Source organism: Chrysoperla carnea, chromosome 1 (genome assembly GCF_905475395.1).
Source record: "Chrysoperla carnea chromosome 1, inChrCarn1.1, whole genome shotgun sequence".
NCBI lineage: Eukaryota > Metazoa > Arthropoda > Insecta > Neuroptera > Chrysopidae > Chrysoperla > Chrysoperla carnea.
Genome location: NC_058337.1, coordinates 102121940 through 102142995, shown reverse-complemented (window position 1 = coordinate 102142995; position 21056 = coordinate 102121940). Strand labels below are relative to the sequence as shown.

The following is a 21056-nucleotide window of genomic DNA, read 5'->3' as shown; positions in this document are numbered from 1 at the left end:
TTATATGTGGAGCTTCATTTAATTCATTTTATTTAAGATATTATAGGGGTGTTGATAAATTTAACCGCTATGTGTGCTTGTCTGGCTGTCTGTGGTATCGTAGCGCCTAAACGGATGAACCGATTTTGATTTTTTTTTTTTTTTTGTTTCGTCTGAAAGGTAATTTAATGGAGAGTGTCCCTAGAAACGTTTCAAGTGCGAGTTTAGGGTTCCATACCAGGAAAATATGCCAGGTTTTTTTTTTAATTTTGTAAATTTCACTTATTTAATGACTTGGGTTAATAAATATAAATCAGTACATAAATTTAATTGCATCTTATAATAAATATATTAATTTTATGAGTACATAATAATAAATTACATAAACAATAACGCATAAAAAAAAATATTGTTTACACAATTTAAATTTTCATACAAAAAGTGTTTTCGAGTTTATCCTTTTATTTTCCACATAATTATTTATATACATTTTTTTTTCTTATTTTTAAACGAACAAAAAGAAAACATAATATATTATTAAATAATTTTTTTTTATCGATATAATCATGTTTTCAGATGATAGTTTCAAATTCGCCGTCGTACATTCTGTCTGTTTCATACAATATACAGTCGTAATAATAGTAGTAGTAATCCATTCAAAATAATAAATAAAATATAAAAAATAAATTTAAAAACATATTTTCTTTAATGGATTACATCCAACAACAAAAAAGAAAATTATATCACGAAAGATCATTTTAAAATGGTGGAAAACTACAAGTGTACATAATGACATACATGGAGAATTAAGTTTTAAATATACATGCAAGCATTATTTAAACATTGAAAATTTATATATCCAAAATATTAAGACGTACATATAAATAAAATTAAAATATTTTTAATTATTATTTTCTGGTTTTTTATTTTTGTTGATGTTTCGCCATTTAAATATTTTTTTCGAAATACATTAGTTTTATGTATTTCGTTTTGGTGGACTGTTTAATAATTGGATTGTTCCAAAAGATGAAATTCCAACTCCAATGCATAATGAAAAGAGTTGATTCTGAAAAATAAAAATACAAAATTCTGTTAGTATATTTAGCTTAATTTTTGAATTTAAAATATTCGAGTATTTTTTCAAAGGATAAGGAAATTTAAAATAGCATGTGCTAAAAAAAAAAAAAACAAAACAAATTTTGGCATAAAAATATTTATTTGAAAGCAAACATTTTTATATTAGTATGACAAAAGAATTTACAAATAATTTGTTTCCCTAAAAGAAGTACAGCCAATTAAAATTAGAATATGCAGAACCAAATTTCAAATTAAAGTTATCGATTCTATAATTTTACAAACTGTTGCTATGCTACCGAGAAGGTTGCTCTTTCGGGAGTTAAATGCGGTCAGGAAGATCTTACTCTCGGCTTAATTCCCATCGTATTTTATTAAGTTTCAAATTCATCTTCGAAGATTATCGTATTATTAATGCATATTTTGACTACAACGTAGTCATTATCAGTACAAATTAGGTAATAGTAATTATTCTCATGGCTTCTTGGTCTTCAGAGAGGTCGCTAATTTAGTAAAATTGCATTAACACACCTCTTTGGATTAATTACTATTTAAAAATCATTCATGAATAATACTTTAAATTTTAGCTTTGGTAAGAATAAAGAGCTGACATCATTATTGAAAAGGACAATGTTATGTGATTATGTGAATTAATTTTATCGAAATTATAATTGTATAAATTTATCTTTTTAAAAATTTGGTTAATTAGTTTTATTTATAAATTTATTTTATCATATTTGAAGTATTTAAAACCCAAATCAATAATTTTATAATGAATATTTTTCAAAGATACATCCGTTTATGTGTTAGCAAAACAGATGCGTCAAAATACAAGATCAAGCGTAGCACAATTTTCCAACCTTTTTTATTTTACGCAGCTCTGATTTTTCTTTTTTAAATTTTATAAATATTTGACAAATTTTATTGATTATTTCAATTTTTATCATTTCAAACGTAGAACCCTTTTAATTCAGCTTAATTACGAATAAGCCATTGTTTATTGAAGAGTGGAGAGTAGGGTATGACGCTAAAAAACCACAAGACTCTTAAAATTTGATAAGACTGCCACTGGTGAGGCGAAGGGAATGGTCTTTGCTCCCGAAGAATATTATCGGATTGATTCTTTTTCAGGAATGCTTATTTTGAGATAATTCGTAGGAGCTTTTATATTGAATTTTGAAAATTTTAATAAATATTAGGAAAATTTAAAGGAGAATATATAATTCTTATGGGAAATGGCTTAATTGGCTGAAACTTTGGAAAACGATACTTCTTAGCTTGCCCAAAGTGGCGTAGTGAACTTTCGATATATTCGGGGTTAAAAGTTTCTATCACTTATGAACTACATTTGAGTTTTTTCAAAGTTCGCGGGTTAATTCCAGCATACTAATTGAAAAGAAATATGACGTTAATGTAAAATATTCCAGAGATAATTAATGAATTCATTGTGATTAGAGAAACTTTTACCGTAAAAATAAATGAAAGTCTACATTCCTTAAATAGGTAGACAACATTCATAGTAACAACGTTATCTTTTTATTATTAATATAATTTTACTTTTTAAAAAAGATTAATTATACTGATATCATTTTTAATTAGACATTTACATCGATCAGCCTCAATATAAGTGTGCCATTTTTTATAGATAACATAAATTTATTGATGACAACCATGTTTGAAGCATGCTTTAAAAAAAATTTAAATAGTGATGAACTGATGATTATTAAAAACTGCAGATCAAAATTCAAATATTTTAATATGCCTTCTTTAAAATATGAAAACGCAGTCAAAATTATATATCCGTTTTAATGATTTTACAATATCATCCGATCAAGGAGTAACACTCAAAGTTTTCTATATTATACGCTTTTCATTAAAGTGGTTAAATAATTTGTTTGTAATTAACCCTCCATTAAGATTGCTCTTCATAACGTATATATGTCGCAGCCAATTAGCTTAATTAGCCGTTCAATTCACAACCCAACCCTTTCCTAAACGCCGCTGTTCAACTAGTGGTCTGAACGATATTCAGTCATTTAATGAAACAGCAATGCTAATGACTTGGATCGATGACGTTTAGCTACTTGCCTAGCCTTGTCATTTTAATTCAGTTCCTTTTTCTGCCACCTGGCAGGCCATCTTGCGATTACGCAAAAAAGTACAATGGAAGAGTATACAAAAAGTTGAAAATAAGTATGGTACTATTAAAAACTGATTTTCTAAGCAGCCAAAGTTCCAGTACTCAGATGCAAACTATGGCGACAATATTTCAAAAAGAAAATCTTTTTTTCAAATTCACTGCACTCTATTGCATGAATGGCCTAAATACAAGCCAGACAGTTCTTTAAATGTTGTATTAAATGCTATGGCTGAATATCATTCAGGCCCTTAGTTTAACGGTGTAACTTTTAACTGTTTAGTTAAAAGACGAGACTGTTAATTGAACGGCTAATAAAGCTAGTTGGCTGCGGCATATACATTTTTTGAACAAGTCAAGAAATTGCAATTTCACGCACCTTACGCCAATTTGTTAATTTTTCTCACGCTCTTCCTCAAATGAATAGTAACCTATTTGTTATCGAAACTAAGCGAGTGAATCCAGCTATGTTTAAAAGAATTTGTGAGATCATTTAAAATTGCGCCAAGGCTTGCTAACATTAGTTTTTACGTTATTTTTTAACGTTATTTTTTAGACATATATTTCCGCGAATATTTAAAAACTGACATTTTACTAAGTATAATAAATTAAAAATTCTAAATTAAATCATCAAAAAAATGCATGTCTTCCAATTAACTTTCCATCTGATCACTCTTGTTTTTAAAAAATCAAAGACGTCAAATCCATTTATCTCACAATTAAATGTGTTAACCTCTACAAGTTCAATATTTACTCTGTCAATTTGCGTAAATTAATACTTATATTTTGTTATTTTATATCAAGAAATAATAATTGTTTAACAAAATTTTTATAAATATAAATACAAAGCAAATAATATTAAAACTAGTTTATTTTTATAAACAATACGCATCTAATTCTAATTACATTGCAAAAGTATAATTATAACACTGAAAATATGAAAACCTGGTACAAAACTATCGGCACAAGCATCACAAAAACATTCAAGCGCTTTTTATAGGAACTGTACAATCAATCGAAAGAGTTTTAATTTCTTCCGCTAAATCTCTCTATATGTAATATAAGTAGCAGCTATTCGTTGTGTGCGTAGTCATGGTAGGGATAATAAAATCGATGCCAGCGCTTTAAGTGAAAAATTTTGGAGATAAAGTGGGCTGTTATGACTAATTTGCAATTCTTTACATGTTAATGATATAGAAACTGTCAAATTAAAATGATTGAAAAACACTAATTAATTAAACTTAATGCATTAAAAATTGTGAAAATAAGAAATCAAATTGTACAAATATTATTTTTCAAATGTTAATTATCGTAATTATTTATTTAAATTTGTGAAACAAGAATATTAAATTTTAAATGTAAGTTTTCAATGCAATCCACACAATTATATATGCATCCATTAATTCTATAATTAAAGTAGTGTATCGTTGTCATGGAAACGAAATTCACGCTCGGAGCGAATTGCAGGCTACTGGCTGAAAGGAAAACAAGCTGAGCTCGGAAGAAGAACTAGTAGACTGAGGGGATAAACTTAAGTCAATCATCGTTAAAATCCTTCAAAGTTGTAACCAGTTCAAGTCTCTTATGGTATTTTAGAACATCTCCAAATTGTTCAAGAAATAATCGCACTTTGTTGCTCGATCTACCCCCCCCCCCATACAAGTACCAAAATGAAATTTTTTACTTAAAAAATCTCATTAGTTTATTGACAGAATATATTCGTTTACACTAAAGAACTTTAGTGTAAATTTTAGTTATTACACAAATATAGTGATACCCACTCGCTTCGCTGGGTTTAAAAGTAAATATTGTTAAAGGTTGCTCTCGCTTATCCCCTTTATACCCTAACAAAATATGACTTTTTAAATTTTATCTAAAGGAATATACAATTTTCAAAATTGAACTATTGCCAGTATTTAAAAATAATATAAGTTTGTTTTTAACTGTGCGTAAAAAAATTATTCATTACCAAACATATTATACAGTACATGCACTAAGTCTATAAATGTTATTTCATATTTTCAGTGTTTTTCAGGCAGAATTGTTTCACAAACATGCAGAGAAAAACATTTAATATTTTTCAATGAAATAAAAAAAGTATTTTGAAAAAAAAAAAATAATAATAATTCTATTTATAGGTTTAACGATAATATAATTTTTTTTGTAACAAATTTGGATTATATTCAAAAACTTAACAAACAACAATTTGAAAAATTTATCATACTTCAAAAACTTACAAGTTTGTCACATGAATTCTAAAAATAATCTTAAAAATCAACTATAAAAAATTTTTAATTGTTTCATACAGATAACATTTTATTTATTTGAATATTTAATGAACTTTCGTTATGACATAATTCTCTATTCATTAAACAAAGGATTGTTCCGTAACAATAAAATTTTTTACCTTTTGTGACTCGATTACAAGAAACTCGATTTTGATATTCTATGAAGAAATGTTTATGTAGTTAGTTATTAACCATTACTAACTGTATAATAAAATAATTAATTAACTTAACTAACCGTACTAAAATCCCAATTTTTACATCGAAATGAAGATTTTTCAAGGATTCAACTTTTTTAGATGGCATCTTGTTTTATTTAACGGAACATACAGTCACTAAAAATGTATTTTATAGTATTTATATATTGAAGACACACACACCCGGAATTTGAATAGATTGAAGGTTGACATATTTCCGGCAGTTCAATATTTGGTGTAAATGAATGGTGGTCCATTTTAATCTACCCAACTATATTTTTACTTAAGCAAAGTGTTTTCGGAACACGGAAAGTGTTTTACTAATTACGGAGATCGTGAATTTGACTTACAGCTTTCACAATCGTCGAAATGTTTGAAAATGATAGTCAGGGCTGGATTAACACATGACGAAGCGCGTATGCCAAAGAATTTCCACAGACCATAGCTAACAGCACAGTTTTTATAATTACCGCCGCATGAATCACTATGAACCTGGGTGCTTGGTTTGTTTTGGCGTATGGCAAATGATCAATCTACTAAACTTATTCACCATTGAACAAAATTGACATTTTCCTTAAAATTTTCCAAGAAATGCACTCGCTTAATTTTACATATTTACTAACTTCGATCATCCATAAAATAACATTATACCCCTTTTTAACTACGTCAAGCGATGAATAAAATATGAAACACGTCTTCAATGAATTCTGTTAAAGAGTTTTATGCAAAAATCTAAGTAGATTGGAACAAAGAATCACGTTGTCCCATACTTGGGCTTGTTTTTCGAATGTACGTTGATCAGTCAGTCAATCAACCATTCAGGACAAAGCATTTTATATGATTAGATATAAAAATTTAAAAATTTTGGCTTCAAAAAAGGTCTCAATTTAAAATTTGAAAATACGCCAAAACGACCGTTTACTCGGCAATATAATTTTTGTTGTCGTTTGTTTATAAAAATTGCTGTAACAATTTTTGGCACCATTTTACAATCACGCCTCTTAGAAAATTAGTGTCAGCACTTCACAATACGTAAGAAAAATCTTTAGGCAGCTTTAAACCTCCATCAGCTTCGAAGTGGTTTAGCTGCTATATTCCCAATTAAGGGGTTGCATTTTCATCCTTGAATATTTCGCATCTTAACTTTATTTTTTATTTATTGAAAGTATTATCGTAGAGTTAGGATACAGAATTACGAGAATTACGGACAAATAATACCAGTTTCATGAGCAGGTTTCATGAAGCCGATCATCATGCTTTATCAAAACTTCTATTGAGATGCTTTACGAATTAATATAAACAATATACTTGTCAAAAGAATTGTAACCTGTAGCGAGCAATCACAAGTGTACACAAATCAACGGACGACGAAGTATTCGACTAATTTTGAATTAAGTAATGATAAAAATCGGCTATTTTTAAATTAAGAGTACGTAATCCAAATAGACTAACAGACGGTTTCAACAATTTTATTTCATTTTTACGATTACACAATAGGGAATATTCATGAAATTTAAATTTGGTTCAAATATTTTTCTTCCGTAACTTTAATGACTGGACATTTCAACTAAACCATTATTTTAGTAATTAATATCTTTTTAATTACTTAAAATTAATTAATAAAAAAAAACAAATTCAATGAAGGCATTTAAAAATTTCTAAAACGGAAATTCAAATTTTTATACGGACGTGACATCAAAGTACGGGCTTGTCAAATTTGTTGACATACTATATGATATTAATTGCTTACATTTTATATGGTATTTCATTAAATTATACTATTCTACGGCTTTTTATTAGAAAACTTAATAAATAATAACGAGTGTAAATTCTATGTTGTAAATTCATTTTTTAAAGTGTAAATTATATATTGAACTGCCACCAATTGACAGATCACGTACATATACGTCATCAACAGGGAGCGCCAAAAAATTGCGTTTAAATATCTCAAAATTATAATGTATTTAAATATTTTTTTACACTTAAATACACCAGTTTTAAGCAGTATTTATATTTTTTACTTTGTTATAACGGTGTAAACAATGAATTATAAATATAAAAAAAATACATGAATATTCCCTATTAAAACTGTATTCTTTTGTGGTAGCTATTGCCTATTCATCAGCCCAAAAAGGTGATTAATTCTTTTTAGATATTTTCTTTATGAATCAATATAATATGGCTAAACCAAAGAAGTTATGTGGATCTATTCCTATTTCAATGGACCAAATAGAACAACTATTCCCGCTATGTCGATTGTTCGAAAAATCTAGAAACAATCGATAATCAAACCCACGTTGTATCATATTTAATAACTTCGATGATTTCGCTAAAAATCAATTCTTACATAATTTTATCAAAAACTATTATAAAACGCAGATAAAACAATAAGTAAAATTACAGATACTATGTTTCTTATTCAGGTAGGTCATGCATTATTTAGAAACGAAAATTATCTCTGAAAAATTATACTAAAGAAAAATTGATCAATAAAGAAAAATATTAAAAACACTTACGTGAGTTAATGAACGGAAAGCATAGTATGTAGCCCGCAACATCTTCATTCTCCAATGTAAATAAGTCACTATTGAACAAAAGTGGAAAAAAAGTTGATTTAAAGAGTCATATTGAATGAATTATATGTTTCAATCTACACTTGAAAACCAAGAGTGACTATAGATCTATTAGGCGCCGTATATTATACAAATAAATAATTTAAATTCTATAATTAGCTTAAACTGACTCGATCCGATTATAATACTTATATCGCGTACATTCCACGTGATACATGCATTCAGTTTTATATAGATTCTGTATTAAAATCATATTCTTTTTAAAATCCAATTAAAATGCATTTTTTAAGAAAACTTTATAATATTTTCTTTTTTAAATACTACCTATTTGACATTCAAATTAAAATTTGAAATATTTTTTTTTTTAATTATATAAGTTTCAGTTAAAAATCTATTTCCAAAACAAAAATGTCAAATATTGAAATATTCTAAAAATATTAAATATTTTCAACTAATTTTTTGGTAGCTGATGGTGTAGAATATGTGTATAATTTAATGTATATCTAATTAATAAATATTTACTTATATTATTTAAGAAAATTAAGTGAAAATTTAAATCAAAAATATTTACTTACATTCATGTAAAAATACACGAAGAAAAAGAGAGAGAAATATTCAATTGTCAAAGTTATAAAAGTTGGTTTTTTTTTTTTTTAACAAATCAAGGTCCACTGTCCAAGGTACTCAAGGTGTTTTTTCTACAGTGTTCTATAAGAATAGTCTCTACGTAGTTAAAGCCTGTAATATAAATAGAAAAGAATGCAGTTGTTACCATAGACCTCTGAAATACAGATATGAACCACACTAACGGTATGGTTATGTAATATTTATAGACCGTGGGACAGAATGGATGCCTTGTAAAATAATAGAGTATTATCGTTAGTAAAAAATAAATCATGAAATTTGAAAAAAGTTAAAATTTATGTAAAAATATACTTAAATATTCTGATTTCGAGTCATAAAAGCACATTTTTCTTGTAAAATATTAAAATTAAAAATCGTAATTTTTAAACTGTATATCACGTGACCCAAAACGCGGGTAAGCCCTGCCGTGATGTCATAGCGGTATCAATCATAGACCATCAATTAGTTCAGTGTAGACAGCTGGGTATAATGTATACATAGATAATAAGTATTTATATTTATTATAATCAGATGTCTATGAATATATATGCCAAACTTATTTGTGTTATTTCATATAGTGATACCCATATTACGTCATCAAATTGGATGCCCGCGTTTTTGACAGTTTAAAAAAGATTTAAAATTTAATTTTAGTTTTTGGAAAGAAAACGTGTGTATTTTTCCGAAATAAATTTTTTGTAGCTTTTTCTCAGCAAAATCAACATTTTGAAGTACTTTTTTTTTAAAATAGTGGAATACCTTATTATATTAATACATACTTGAAATTTTGTGAGAGACTTCCTTCTGACGAGTCTACCAATTTTTTGTGAGGGTGCATTTATAAATATGTGAATACTTAAAAAAGTTCAAAATAACACAGGTCTGCGACTAAAAAACTGCATAGGATGTTTTTACATTTTCTTATAGATTTTGACCTCCCAAAAACAAGAATAATCATAGATAAAATAATACTATTACAATATCTTTGGGAATAATATTCAAAACATTTTATCACATAGGTTTTCATAGATATTAATAACAACATAAACTAGTCTTTAAGTAGTATTACATAGTATTTTATAGTAATATTATATAAAACTAGTCTTAAAGTAGTATTATTGCACAATAAAAATAAATTAGCTTCGCTTCCAATGGGTTATTCTGTCCATATGGAAGAAAACTAACTATAATAATTTGGCCATTACCCTGGAAAGATTCAAATAACAGGACCATCAATGGATAGTTTTTGGGGACTTCAAAATACTCACGATGCTTTTGGATCAGCAGGCAGGTTACACTAAATACCCATGCTTTTTATGCTTATGGGATAGTAGAGCCAGAAAACAGCACTGGACTAAAAGTGATTGGCACCCCGAGAAAATTAGAAACCTGGGGAGAAAATGTTATCAATACTACTTTGGTGCCACCAGAAAAAGTTTTGTTGCCACCTCTCTATATCAAATTGGGGTTGATGAAACAATTTGTGAAATAACTGCAAAAGGATGGAGACTTTTTAAATATCTATGTACAAAATCCCCGGAGCTGTCAGAAGCAAAGTTGAAAGAGGGAGTTTTCACTGGCCCCGACATAAGAAGGCTTTTAACTGACACCCTGTTTGTGGAAAGTATGATTGAGAAGGAAAAAGAAGGTTGGGTATCGTTCAAGGATGTAGTGCGAAAGTTTTTGGGAAATACTAAGGATGCTGACTACAAAATCATTGTTCAACTAGTAGCTTACGAAGCTCAAGGCTGCAAGATAAGCCTGAAGGTCCATTTTTTACACTCTCACATAGAATATTTTTCTGAAAACCTGAGAGCTTACAGTGAAGAACAGGGAGAGCGGTTTCACCAGGATGTCCGCGATATCGAGAGACGGTACCAAGTAAGATGGGATGTCACAATGCTTGCAGACTACTGTATATTTTTAATAAACGAGTGCTTTTACCAATTTTTTGTGTTTGAATTTGCAAAAAAAAACCTTACGTGATAGAAAAAAATGGCTATCATTGCTGAAATCAGCGCATTCTAAAACATATAATTTGGTAAAAATATCTCATGCAGCTGACAAAAAATTTTTTTTTTTGCAGACTGTGTAATTCTACCAGACCAGTTTGTTTGTAAAAATACTACATTTATTTGTGAAAAGTATATATTTTATTTTAGAAAGAATTTTCATCACAATAAAAAAAAGGCAAAAATCTAACTAAACGTTTACAAAATATTACTGCCGGATTAAAACGTGAGTCGTAAGTTTAGAAAAAAAATTCAAAATATCCAAAGAATTAATCATACTGAGTACACGTTGACGCCCAATTGTGTACGAATAGCCATTTTACTAGTACTTTTACCGTGTTTATCCCATATTTGAAACTTCGTATGCGTTATCATTCTTTAAAAGGACAATTCTTGAAATTATTGAGTTAATGAATACCCCATATAAAGTCTTTTGTAAAACGGTAATAAATAAAATAAGCAAAAGAAAATTATGTTCGCTTACAGGACCGACGGTATTGGGTACCATCAATATTTTCTTATGACAATCAAATAAATGAATATAAGCTTGATAACAAATACAAAATTTCAAAATACGCTAATACCATGAACTAAATATTTACATTTAAATTAATTTTTATTTCTGTAGCTTAAATCCGGCATTATTAAAAAAAAAAGATTTATTTAATTCAATAGTTATTTATAATAATTAAAACTTAATTTATTATGATTTAAATTAATATGGTCTAGGTGGACCTCCTCGCATCATATTTGGAGGTGGCCCTCTCATTCCAGGTGGCCCCATTGGAGGTGCACCACGTCCCATCTGCATACCAGGAGGCATTCCCATCATACCGGGTGGGGGTCCCATCATGCCAGGTGGAGGTCCACCCATTCTTGGTGGACCTTGATGCATTTGTGGTGGTGCAGACACTTGACCTCGTCCGGTTGGTGTCATGATTTGTTGTGATGGACCTCCAACACCTCTTACAGGCCCTTGTAAACCAGCAGGTACTCCTGCCATTCCAGCTGGGACACCTCGTCCAGCTGCACGTCCTACCCCAATACCTGGAGCTGCTCCAGGAATTGGTACTCTAGGTAAACCTTCTTCAGGTGGAGGTGGACCTTCAATTGTCATCGATATTATACTTTCACCACGTAATAGCACAAATCCTAATACTCTTTTTTCTTCACGTTCAACTTGTTTAGCATTTTTCTGTTTGATTTTACGAAATTCTTCACAATCTCCTAATATTAAGTTCATATGTTTATCAAATGCTTTAAATGTACCAATAAATGTTCGGGAGTCTTGTAATATTATCCGAACTCGGTAGTTGATATGCTGAAGCATTTTATTATTCTTTCCTATCGTCTAAAAAAATAAGTTTTAGGTTATAGATATATACGTATTGAATAAACTTAAATTTTCTTACCATTTTGTTTTTTAAAAGATCCCCGGTTTCACAAAGTAGATAATTAGAACTTTAACAAAGTTCTTTAAATTATCGTTGATACCAAATATTTACTTATTTTTTCACCTTTTTCATCAAACGCCGGCTCTAATAAGTTTTAAAATGAATTAACTATACAAATAACAAACTATTTCCGCCACTAAATTCAAAAAGAAATATCTCTACAATATTAAAGTCTAAAACACGGATAGGCAATGTAGTAATCAAAATGCTCTTAAGAGGTGCTTACACTAGCAAAGAATTTGGACAAAGTTTTATGTTCAATTTCTTTAGAATTTTTGAAGGAACTAGTAATAGCTTTGGATGCGTTTGTATTCAATTTCCAATTATTTAAATAAAAATATAAATCATAATATTAATTATATCCATGTATTGTATTTAAAATAATTAATTAATCTTTAAATATGTGTACAATATAATAATGATTTTTATTTTTAAGGTTCTCAAATTATTATTTTTATATAATAAAAATGTATTGAACTAATAGGAAATTAGCAGCTAGTACCTACGATTTCATATAAATATCCATCTGTCAAGAAAGCATCCAAGTTTTATGGTAACAGTTGTTCAGTTAAATTTTGATAATCTAAGCACTCCTTTACATTGGTGAAACCCGTTGAAAAATCAACGGTACACGGTTGTATGGTAAATTTTATCAAAGATATTTAAGATCTTTACTCAAATGCGGGCCCGGTGAGCTCCGTATAGTTAGCAGGTAAAATTGTTATTTTTCACTCAAACAATTTTCATTCATTTGGGAATCGTTTGGGAGGATTTGGGAATATAATTTTAGAATTTGGGAATTATTAGTTTTCCTGTAATTAATGATTCTTTTTTCAGCGTATAGTTAGCAGGTAGGAAATTAAATCCACTTAATTTTTATGTTATTCGAAAGGAAACCATTTGGGAATTACGATAAACACGGTTTCAGAGTTTGGGAATGTATAATTAATTAATTACACCTATTTTTTAGTTGATTGATAGGTTATGTTAATTAACCGTACATTAATTGTTATACAGTAGAATGGCGCCAATATTCAAATATTACTGAATAATTTATTTTATAATTTATGTAAATGTTAAGTTTTATTTTGCCTTAAAACTGTTCTTATTCAATTGGAAATCGTTTGGGAAGGTTTAGGAATATATTTTTATTATTTAGGACTGATTAGTTTTCATTTAATTAATTAGTTCTTTAAAGCGTATACTTAGAAGGTAAAAAATTAAATTTTCACCATTTTTACGTTATTTGATAATAATTTACATGGAGACTAATCTAATTAATTTGGGAATCATCTTAATCACGGTTTCATCATTTGGGAAAGTATAATTAATTTATTAATTACATTTATTTTTTAGTTGATTTTTTATGGTTATATGAATGGCGGCAATATTCAAATGCTACTTCATTGACAATAATTTTGTTTTTTTAATTTATGTAAATGTTAAGCTTTATTTTTCATTAAAACTATTCTTATTCAATTGGGAATCGTTTGGGAAGATTAAGGAATATAATTTTATTATTTAGGACTGATTAGTTTTCATGTAATTAATTAGTTTTTCAAAGCGTATACTTAGAAGGTAAAAAATTAAATTTTCACCATTTTTACGTTATTTGATAATAATTTACATGGAGACTAATCTAATTAATTTGGGAATCATCTTAATCACGGTTTCATCATTTGGGAAAGTATAATTAATTTATTAATTACATTTATTTTTTAGTTGATTTTTTATGGTTATATGAATGGCGGCAATATTCAAATGTTACTTCATTGACAATAATTTTGTTTTTTTAATTTATGTAAATGTTAAGCTTTATTTTTCATTAAAACTATTCTTATTCAATTGGGAATCGTTTGGGAAGATTTAGGAATATAACTTATTATTTAGGACTGATTAGTTTTCATGTAATTAATTAGTTTTTCAAAGCGTATACTTAGAAGGTAAAAAATTAAATTTTCACCATTTTTACGTTATTTGATAATAATTTACATGGATTCATAATCAAATTTATATTTTTGCAGCCATTTCCACTTACACAGCGACCTATGGTTTGCACGTGCTTCCTGTATATGTATGTATTTGTGTATAACCTGTTTGGTGATTTATGAATGGTAAGAAATTTTTATTATTTTATTTTTTATATTATATTTAAAATGTTATCATGTTATATTTACAATATTTATGTTCATGGTGAAAATAGGTTTTGTTAATTAATTATACCGAAATGTCAAAAGAATTTTACTCAAATAATGATGAAATGGATGAGGATATTGATGAAACACAAATAGTTGAAAATGACAAAACAAAAATTGAAATAGAGTTACAAACAGGACTAATTTTAATTGATGGATTAACAAGTATTGAAAATGGTGAACAAATATTGAAAAAAGAAAAAATTCAAATTGAACAAGAGTTAAATTTACAATTAATTGATTGCAATGACGAAGAAATATCAAAAGAATTTTATTCAAACCATGATGAAATGGATGAGAATATTGATGAGATGTTGAAAAAATCAAAAATTAAAATTGAACAAGCTTTACATTCGGAATTAATTATAAAAGATGAAGATTTCGACGAAATGTTTAACAGATGTGAATCAGAAAATGATGAAATGTTAAAAGAAATTCACACAAATACACAAGAAGAGCTTTTTTCGTGTGATGTTTGTAACCAAAAATTCAACAAAAAAACTAGCTTGAAAATACATAGACGAGTTCATTCTGGAGAGAAACCTTATTCTTGTAATATTTGTAATAAAACATTCAGAGAAAAATGTTATGTTGCTAAACATAAGCTAAGACATACCGGAGAAAAACCTTATTCTTGTAATATTTGTAATAAAACATTCAAAGAAAAAGGTAATCTTGCTGTACATGAACGAAGACATACCGGCGAAAAACCCTATTCATGTGAAATTTGTGATAAAACATTCGTTGCTGTTGGTGATCTATGTAACCATAAAAAAATTCATACAGGAAAAAAGCCGCATGCATGTAATGTTTGTGACCAAAAGTTCAGAACTAGTACCAAATTAACTTATCATAAACGAACTCATACAGGAGAAAAACCTTATTCTTGTAATATTTGTAATAAAACATTCAGAGATAAATGTTATGTTGCTAAACATAAGCTAGGACATACCGGAGAAAAACCTTATTCTTGTAATATTTGTAATAAAACATTCACAGAAAAATGTCATCTTGCTGTACATGAACGAAGACATACCGGCGAAAAACCCTATTCATGTGAAATTTGTTATAAAACATTCGTTGCTGTTGGTAATCTAAATATACATAAAATAATTCATACAGGAAAAAAGCCGCATGCATGTGATGTTTGTGATAAAAAATTCAAATTCAGGTACAATTTAAGTAGTCACAAACTGACTCATACCGGAGAAACACCTTACTCATGTGATGTTTGTAATAAATCATACAGATATAGTGGTGATTTAGTTAAACATAAACGAACACATACTCAAGAAAAACCTTTTAAATGTGAAATTTGTGATCAAAAATTTACTTCGAATTTACTTTTATTGAGACACAAACGAATTCATACAGCAGAAGAATATTTTGATTGTGATGTTTGTGGTAAAATATTCTACCGTAAAAATCATTTAGATACTCATAAAAGAACTCATACGGGAGAAAGACCTCACTCATGTAATGTTTGTAATAAAACATTTACTCAGCACAGCAGCCTAAATGCACACAAACGAACTCATACAGGAGAGAAGCCATATACATGTGATGTTTGTGATAAAGCATTCAGTCTGAAGCATGTTTTAACTAGGCATAAACGAACACATTCAGGAGACAAGCCATATTGTTGTTATGTTTGTCATAGAACATTTAGCATGAAAATAAACTTTGTAAAACATAGAAGAATTCATAGTGATCAAACTCCATATGCGTGTGAAGATTGCGACAGAATATTTACAAATAAAAACGAATTGAATGATCATAAACATCTAAATGTTATTATTTTAATTAACAAATAAAAAAATTTTTAAATCAAGGGAAAAGTTTAAAATTGATTTCATAGAACCTGAGAGTGAAATCTTTAAAAATCAACATCTCCATAATTTTTAGTAGACGCTCGTTACCCTTGGCTATAATGCATAATCCATGTAAAAAAAAATGTGAGCCGTCACGGGACGCTTGGCAGATGTGAAACATCGACATTATTTTGTAAAAGTAATATGCAGAAAAGAACAGATTGTGATAGGAACTAAATATGTGATAATGATAAAATGATATATTACGATTTTTTTCCAGATAACGATGACTATTGAATAAACATTTATTTTCATTAAATACAAACTCTTAATAGGCGAGGAGCCACCAATCCTGAAAGCTCCGTGATCACGGATTCTAATATTTTTAATAAAAAATAAAAGTTAACGTTTACACGAACAAGATTTGCTTGGTCGGCGTGGATTGATTGGCCGGAAATATTTTAATTAAATTATTTATTATTAAATTTCCATAATTTTATTCCGTCAACAAGAAAAAATCCGGCCGACCAATAATTTTTAGCCGGAAAGGTCACACATACCTATTTGAATGGTGTGATAAGGGGTAAAATTGATCCATTATCACGAAAACCTTTTGTTTTTTTTTTAATTCACGCGTTTTAATGTCACATTTATAATTATCTTGGTATGCGTGCTTACAAACTGCCGAAAGTATCGCGCATACCAAATTTTATTGTGTGAGTGAGGATTATACTGTTATAGAGTTCACTTACATGATGACATTTCTTTTAGAGTCTTTCTTCTACCTCTGGTCTCTTCCTTAAGTTTTTAACTATTTATTATACTAATTAATATGGAAAAGAGGAAATACAGGAAAATTATTATTTGGGTTGATTATATAATAAATGAAGGTTGATACAAAAAATGTGTTTAATTCTAGTTTATTTTTTTTTTTACGTTATACATTTCATTTGTAAATCTTTGGACTAAATCTGTCTTTTCTTTATCATTTATGTCTTCCGGATTTGTCAAATGCTCGAACATGTTCTGATATTCTTCATTTTTTAACAGGAGGTTGTAGGCATTAATTTTTCCTTTACGAACAAAAGCTGCTGTATAATCAAAACCTTTAAAAGCATGGAAGTCCGGTAGAGCTCGACAGACTGATGAACCTAGCTTTTCTGCGAGTTGTGTGCAATTTACGTAATTTATTTCGTTATTGGTTTTGGTTGTGATCCATACTTCTTGCTCTTTGAGTTTCCGAGACAAATAATAAACACGTCAGTATCTAATGATTTTATGAGGATTTTTTGTTGAGGTGAACATTTGTTTAAGTGGAAAAAAATTCTTGTATCAGCTTCTTCATAGTAGCATTCATAATTTTCATCTATTATTCGAGTTATTATTCCAAATTACTATGAGTGTACACAAAACAATTGTCTTCAACTGTTAAAAAAACTTTTTTGTCTTTAATAATTGAGCTACATGTAGTGTCCGTCAAATGATTATGTAAAAAGGTAAGTATTGCGTCTTTAAATTTTGGATTACTAAGACTTTTATTAAAATCTGTAGGTCTGCTTTGTAATGGCCCCGTGATAGCAAATGGTATTTCGTCTTCTTTACGAGTTGATATTTCTGAATCTTTGTAAGCTGTACAAAATAACGACACTTTTGACAGCTAGGAAAACAGCAGACTGAAATGTCGAAATGATCTGAACCTTCAAAATGCTGTAGGACATTGTAGGTATGCTGTGACCTTTTCGGAGTAAGAGAGAAAGACCTATGGAACTTTAACATAAATTCGATGTTACTCTTATCTCACTTACTCTTGGAGCAGTCTTATGGATTTGAAAAGAAACCGGAGTAAGAGAGATAACACTATGCAGCCCTATCGTAGAACAACTTCACTTTACGGTATTGTCATATATGTAATATACTCCTATATGGGCAGTTGGTACGGGAAAGAATGTCCAAACTTTACGGTGCCGACAATATTTGTTTTCTCTCTCGTTCGAGACATTTTATCTATACTGCACATAGCTCCGTATACTTAGCAGATAAAATTGTTATTTTTCACTCAAACTATTTCCATTCATTTGGGAGGATTTGGGAATATAATTTTAGAATTTGGGAATTATTAGTTTTCCTGTAATTAATGATTCTTTTTTCAGCGTATAGTTAGCAGGTAGGAAATTAAATCCACTTAATTTTTATGTTATTCGAAAGGAAATCATTTGGGAATTACGATAAACACGGTTTCAGAGTTTGGGAATGTATAATTAATTAATTACACCTATTTTTTAGTTAATTGATAGGTTATGTTAATTAACCGTACATTAATTGTTATATAGCAGTATGGCGCCAATATTCAAATATTACTGAATAATTTATTTTATAATTTATGTAAATGTTAAGTTTTATTTTGCCTTAAAACTGTTCTTATTCAATTGGAAATCGTTTGGGAAGATTTAGGAATATAATTTTATTTAGGACTGATTAGTTTTCATTTAATTAATTAGTTCTTCAAAGCGTATACTTAGAAGGTAAAAAATTAAATTTTCACCATTTTTACGTTATTTGATAATAATTTACATGGAGACTAATCTAATTAATTTGGGAATCACATTAAACACGGTTTCATCATTTGGGACACTAAAATTATTTAATTAATTACATTTATTTTTTAGTTGATTTTTTGTGGTTATATTAATGGCGGCAATATTCAAATGTTACTTCATTTACAATAATTTTGTTTTTTTAATTTATATAAATGTTAAGTTTTATTTTCCCTTAAAACTATTCTTATTCAATTGGGAATCGTTTGGGAAGATTTAGGAATATATTTTTATTATTTAGGACTGATTAGTTTTCATGTAATTAATTAGTTTTTCAAAGCGTATACTTAGAAGGTAAAAAATTAAATTTTCGCCATTTTTACTTTATTTGATAAGAGTTTACATGGAGACTAATCTAATTAATTTGGGAATCACATTAAACACGGTTTCATCATTTGGGACACTAAAATTATTTAATTAATCACATTTATTTTTTAGTTGGTTTTTTATGGTTATATGAATGGCGGCAATATTCAAATGTTACTTCATTGACAATAATTTTGTTTTTTTAATTTATGCAAATGTTAAGTTTTATTTTTCATTAAAACTATTCTTATTCAATTGGGAATCGTTTGGGAAGATTTAGGAATATAATTTTATTATTTAGGACTGATTAGTTTTCATGTAATTAATTAGTTTTTCAGAGCGTATACTTAGAAGGTAAAAAATTAAATTTTCACCATTTTTACGTTATTTGATAATAATTTACATGGAGACTAATCTAATTAATTTGGGAATCATATTAATCACGGTTTCATCATTTGGGAAAGTATAATTAATTTATTAATTACATTTATTTTTTAGTTGATTTTTTTGTGGTTATATTAATGGCGGCAATATTCAAATGTTACTTCATTGACAATAATTTTGTATTTTTAATTTATGTAAATGTTAAGCTTTATTTTTCATTAAAACTATTCTTATTCAATTGGGAATCGTTTGGGAAGATTTAGGAATATAATTTTATTATTTAGGACTGATTAGTTTTCATGTAATTAATTAGTTTTTCAAAGCGTATACTTAGAAGGTAAAAAATTAAATTTTCACCATTTTTACGTTATTTGATAATAATTTACATGGAGACTAATCTTATTTATTTGGGAATTACATCAAACACGGTTTCATCATTTGGGACACTAAAATTATTTAATTAATTACATTTATTTTTTAGTTGATTTTTTATGGTTATATGAATGGCGGCAATATTCAAATGTTACTTCATTTACAATAATTTTTTTTTTTTAATTTATGTAAATGTTTATTTGACATTAAAACTATTTTTATTTAATCGGGAAATTTTCGAAGATCAGGAATCGTTTGTGAAGGTTTGTTCGAAGTGTTTTGGGAGTGATTAATGTCAAAATATTCAGATTTTGGAATTTTATTATTTGGGACTGATTAATGTCAAAATATTCAATTTGTATCATTTTTTATGTAGGTGCAGATTAATGCTTTTTGCGAAACTACTTTCAAATTTTTCTATTGAAATAAATTCTTATTTTCATTAAAGATTAATAATTCGTTCAATAAAATAAGTGTTAATTAGGAAGTGTGAAGTGTGGATAGAAAGGAAAATTATTGATAGTCTAATTGTTTATTCTAATAAAGATAAATAAATTGATCATGAAATAAAAACTGCATTTGTATTGATAAAATTGTAAATAAAATATTTATTCTCTTATAGTAGGTACAGGTACAAGCTAGCGTAGGAGGTACTATATAATTTCACAAATTTGGTTGAGTTGGTTTGAGCATTTTATAGAGTTTTTAACTTGATATATACGTAAAACTCGAAAAATTCAGTCTGATCCATAACTTGCAAACATTAGCCGAGCACTTTTTTTTTTTTTTTTGTAAATAACCGAATAGTTAAGACAGAGTTTTAATTTTTTTGCGTGTTTCTTCATTCCAATTTGAACAAAAAATGGTTTTTATGGAAAAAGAAACCACTTTCATTGGATTTATTGGAAAATATTTTTCGAAGAGTGTCTTGATGTCGTAGAAACAATTATAATTATTTTGGGTAAAACTTTTCAGTCCGTTTTTTCGTTATTATACTGTTTTCGGCAAATGTTTCGAACAAGTCCTAAATAATAAAATTATATTCCTAAATCTTCCCAA

The 21056-nt window shown here is 28.0% G+C and overlaps 2 protein-coding genes and 1 long non-coding RNA gene across 3 annotated transcripts; 1 reads left to right on the top strand and 2 right to left on the bottom strand.

Annotated features, from left to right (window-relative positions):
* Positions 1-381: 381 nt before the first annotated feature.
* On the bottom strand, positions 382-8978 carry LOC123304198. The gene is made up of 3 exons (XR_006536246.1): positions 8821-8978; positions 8189-8256; positions 382-1045 (listed from the first exon to the last, which is right to left on the bottom strand). It is a non-coding gene; the product is annotated as an uncharacterized LOC123304198 (long non-coding RNA).
* Positions 8979-11521: 2543 nt separating this feature from the next.
* On the bottom strand, positions 11522-12459 carry LOC123304183 (small nuclear ribonucleoprotein-associated protein B). The gene is made up of 2 exons (XM_044886338.1): positions 12294-12459; positions 11522-12232 (listed from the first exon to the last, which is right to left on the bottom strand). The coding sequence occupies exons 1-2, from the start codon at positions 12294-12296 to the stop codon at positions 11597-11599; spliced, it is 639 nt and encodes a 212-aa protein (XP_044742273.1). The 5' UTR covers positions 12297-12459; the 3' UTR covers positions 11522-11596.
* Positions 12460-14358: 1899 nt separating this feature from the next.
* On the top strand, positions 14359-16345 carry LOC123304118 (zinc finger protein 883-like). Its single transcript, XM_044886334.1, has 2 exons — positions 14359-14449; positions 14539-16345. Exons 1-2 carry the CDS (start codon positions 14447-14449, stop codon positions 16342-16344), a joined length of 1809 nt encoding a protein of 602 aa, XP_044742269.1. The 5' UTR covers positions 14359-14446; the 3' UTR covers position 16345.
* Positions 16346-21056: the final 4711 nt, after the last annotated feature.